Source organism: Rhagoletis zephyria, unplaced genomic scaffold (genome assembly GCF_001687245.7).
Source record: "Rhagoletis zephyria isolate East Lansing unplaced genomic scaffold, Rhagoletis_zephyria_1.1 Rzeph_scaffold_23787, whole genome shotgun sequence".
Lineage (NCBI taxonomy): Eukaryota > Metazoa > Arthropoda > Insecta > Diptera > Tephritidae > Rhagoletis > Rhagoletis zephyria.
The window spans coordinates 1,963-6,556 of NW_016180845.1; the positions used below are offsets into that span (position 1 = coordinate 1,963).

Genomic DNA, 4,594 nt, shown 5'->3' on the forward strand with positions numbered 1-4,594 from the left:
ACGCTTTTTAGTTGTGAACTCAACTTCAACTTTAGTTCAGAATTAGAACGATGAATCCGGAATATTTAAAAGTCTTTGTGTTTAAAGAAATCTCTATTATTTTTGTTATCTTTTTCTAATATTTTCCGGATGAATAAACAAGTTAAACTAATTTGAAAATGAAACTTTAATTTTCGATAACTTTTTTTCCAAAAATATGTATGTAAATATTTTTATTGTTAAGATCTATTTGCTGTAGGGAGGTATACTCTTTTTTACCTACCTCTGGATCTTTTAATTCTGTAGAATTGCCGAAAGCACGCGCCAGAGCTAATATATTATCGCCAGTACTTTGTAGCGTTCCACGTGGTATAACATCAATCCTATCGAATTTCGTGTGGTATACATAGCCATTTTTGAAGTGTACAATATCCAAGCCTATAAACACGTTGGGAAAATATTTTTTTTTTTTAATTTAGTAGCTCTTTTCACTTTTTTGTTAAAACTGTCACTTTGGTTTACTTATTTTCAGGTACTTACCTGGTATATTTCCGAAATTTTTGAATATTGTAAAATCTGTATCCGAAGGTATAATGCCGGATTGGAATAATTCCTCTGCGAATGTTGTCGCAAATGAACGTTTAGCGTTACGATGGTAGATCTGTAATTTTTAGTAAAGTTTTCAAACATGCACATAATTTGATTCAATACTCGCCGTAAATAGTACCCCGATAAAACATAAATGAAAAGTAATTTTTGGGTGAAAATAATGCTAATATCTCTTCGGGAAGTTTTTTTTTAAAGAAGATCAATCAGTTGCCGTTTTAAACATAAAATACATTATTCGCATTAATATTTGCATAACTAATATTGCTAAGAAAAAATAATAAATTACTAGGCGCCCCCATAACAGCATCAAAATCCCCCAAAGAGTTACCGGCAATCAGCAGGAGTAACAGTCCTTGGCCATTGGATTTACATGTCGATTTGGGTTGTTCCGGTTACGTAGACCCGACTGTCATGGGAAAATTGAATGTATCTGGTTCTAAAATAAAAGCTTTTTTTCGCAGAAAGAATTTTTTTCTGATATTTAAATATTTATTTATTTATATACTACTCCTAATACAAATTTTAAGTGATTAAATTGTATTTGATTTTTTTTCAAAAAAAGTCAACAATAAATCGTTTTTAACGGTATGCTTCAGTCAAAAATAACAGTTAAGACTTGATTTCTATCAAAAGAAAACGTTATAGTTTAAAAATAATGAAAAAATGTTATCGCTATTCGATCAATAGTAAATACTCAGTTATTTTTGATCCAAAAAATAGAAGTAACATTTTAACTGTTATTTTTGATTAACCTGTTAGCTGTTTTTTTGATCGTAAAAATACAATTGATTTCGACTTTATTGACAAAAAGTTTAACACTCCCTGATGTTAACTGTATTGATATACTCAAAGTGTTTTCTGTGTTTGTGTAAGGATGGGCGCTGAAATAAATATTCAATCCCAATCCCGCCCATCCGGACATTCAATATTTAGGACCCGAATCAGGCCATTAAAATGGTAGATCCAGTAAGAATTTTTAAAATCTGATACCTGATTTGAGTTGAGCAATCCCGAAAACCAGAAGTTTTAAATTTAGAGCAAAACTGTTGAATAAAAAAGAAATCGTCCTTCATCTTGGATCCGCTGTTTTCAATTTTTTTAAAACCGACACCATATTTTTATTCAGTGACCTCAACAATGCTTAAAAAAGTATCCTTTCCTTTCATTTCATCAGGTTTTGAAAATTTTATCAATGATAATATTTGTCGGTTTGTGAGTTTGATGAATTTCATCACTTCCACTGAAGCCATCACATTGAATTTAATTTCCAAAATCGCCGCAGTGCTTTTAAAAGAGCAAAAGTGTAAAAACATTTTCAGCCCTTGAACATTTTTTGTATTGCACCAATTTTTGGATATAGCTCTCTTCCGGTTAACATGGAACGTCCCTTATAAATGTATAAAATAAATATATTTTTACTTGCATCTTCCTAAAATATGTGGCACTTCCTATTCCTTCAAAAAAGTTGATTTTCTTATTTATTTTTGATCCACCCTAATGTACATATGTTTGTATACATTTTATTTTTAGCTCTAATAGCTGTTTACGACCAAATAAAAATCCGTTAAATTGACATTTGATTGAGAACGAGTATCAACAAATCGCGTGTACAATCACACTTCACACTCTCAAAGTATTAAACATAATTTAACCTTATCTAAACTATACAAAAGTTTTGCCGACTTTTAATCAGAAATAGTAAAAAAAAAACTTCTCCAAATTGTTTTACACAATTCCAATACACTGGATTGATAAATCTCTACCGTAAGTGTGCTGGCTGTTAAAATCATTTTTTTATGTGTTTTTTATTGACTACTCAATTAAAATCAATAGTTATCGTGGAAGGAAGATAAAACGTAAACTTTCAAGTATATAAACGGTGGGGAAATTGATAAGGCATGCCCATGTAATCGAAGGGGTAATTTGTATTTAAATTTTAACTAAAAGCAAATTTCGGAAGCGTGAAACATTGGCTCTCCTCATGTATTTATTTTAACCGGTTTCATTCAATACTGTTGCAATAAAGCGGATATTGATTGGTGGTGGCCTCTAGGCCCAGAAAAAAATTTTTTTTTTACGTAGAATACGTCTTACGTTTCGATATGGAGGCTATGCTCAAATGTTGTAGTTGTAATTTTTAGAGCCTTACGAAAACGCTTATTGCACGATAACTAATGAAGCGATTTGAAGGAAGGGTGTGGCGTTTCAAACACCAATTTCCAGAAAAATCGACAGATTCATTTTGGTAAGTAACCAATTCGGTTTCTGTTGTAGAAACAACGGTTAATATTGGCTTAATTTGAGGTAAATTTTGAGCCTTTAAAGTGCTCTAGCAACTTACGATTTGCAGGTAAAATTTTCATTCAATAGAAATATTATCGTGTACAAATTTTAGATAAGTTCGAGAAATAAATATTACGTATTTTAATGCAAAAAATTGTGGACAAAATTCGCAATTTTTTTATTTATTTCCAAAATGCTCGAAAACCGCTCGAATGATTTTGTTTTTGTTTTCTTTAATCAATTCAAGATTTTTCCTTTCATTTGGTATAGTATTTTTATTTGATTCAAATATATGGGCATAAATAGTTTTCCATACAAAATCTCTTCGTCATCATTTTGCACTATTTCAGGATTTTAGAGATTGTCGGAATTCTCGGGACTTATCGATATAATAATCGATATTTTATCGGTTTGGTTATCGATATTTTATCGGTTTTGTTATCGATATTTTTTATCGATTTTGTTATCGAAATTTTTATCGATATTGTTATTGATATTGCGATCGATATTTTCGGAACTTATCGATATAATAAATGATATTTTTTATCGATATTTTAGTCGATTTTGTTGTCGATTTTGTAATAGATTTTTGTAACCGATTTTGTTATCGATATTTTTATCGAATTTTTTATCGATTTTGCTATCGATTTTGTTGATTGATATTTTTATTGATTTTATTATCGATGTTTTTATCGATCTTGTTATCGATTTCGCTATCGACATCATTATTGCTTTTGTTATCGATATTTTTTTCTAAGTGTGTGCTTTCGTTTTTGACTTGGATGCCCTCTAAACCATACCACGCATTCCACGTTTAAATTTAGCGGCTGTGTCTCCGATACAGCCTGCAGACCAAGACGAAGGCGCTGAACTGTTCCTTTTTTCTAACAGCGAGAATAACAAATGTCCCGTTGCTTCGACAAGGCAGTTGCCTCTTTCAGTCTCGCCGATAACAAAAAATTAATTCCCCACAACTACAAACTGCTACTTACTTTCATTAACCATGGGTGATTGGGTCCGGCTTGGAAGAGAATTTCACGACCACCGCTACCTGCTGAATCCAAGTTAATGACCGCTCTAATAAAACATGTTTGTATAGTGAAATACAATTTTCATACATTCCGCAAATCTCCACACTTACTTGCAATTTTTAGCCCATTCGTGTTGGGTAACAAAACCGTGTGAGGCCTGCAAAGGATTTTCTTCGGCGCCATTGAATAAAAATACAATGGGATGTTTGAAAGTTTGACGAGTTGTAGCGAGCACGCGCAGAGTCTCGAGTAATATAACAACCATGGTGCCATCATCGCCAGCGCCTTAATTTATCAAGTAAAAAATAATCCGCATATGTATCTATGTATGTATACATACATATATCGCGTGCGCAAACAATCTCATAGTTACTTACCGGGACTGGCTGGTTTCGTGTCAAAATGACTGTTAATGAGTAAGGCTGCTTCGCTGGTGGAATTTTTACTCCTAATACGTACCACAACGTTTTGCACCGCCTGATACATATTCACCATTTGCCAGTGCATATAAGCACCAGAGACAACCTGCACATCGACATCCAATTCGAAGAGATCCTCATGCATAACACTTCTAATCTTTTCCAATTCATTTTTAAGCAGTTCCACTGTATGGTTTTCATTTGCATCACTTCCCACCAATTTCGGTCCGATATGGTTGAAATCGTATAGTATATTTTCGGCACGCTCGGCTA

The 4,594-nt window shown here is 32.5% G+C and overlaps 1 protein-coding gene across 1 annotated transcript; it reads right to left on the bottom strand.

The window, feature by feature from the left end:
• Nucleotides 1-262: 262 nt before the first annotated feature.
• Nucleotides 263-4,532, bottom strand: LOC108381787 (endoplasmic reticulum metallopeptidase 1-like; the record flags this gene model as incomplete). Its single annotated transcript, XM_017638187.1, has 5 exons — nt 4,280-4,532; nt 4,013-4,187; nt 3,864-3,948; nt 520-640; nt 263-417 (listed from the first exon to the last, which is right to left on the bottom strand). Coding segments are annotated over exons 1-5 (723 nt in total), but the record flags the coding sequence as incomplete, so codon positions are not given.
• Nucleotides 4,533-4,594: the final 62 nt, after the last annotated feature.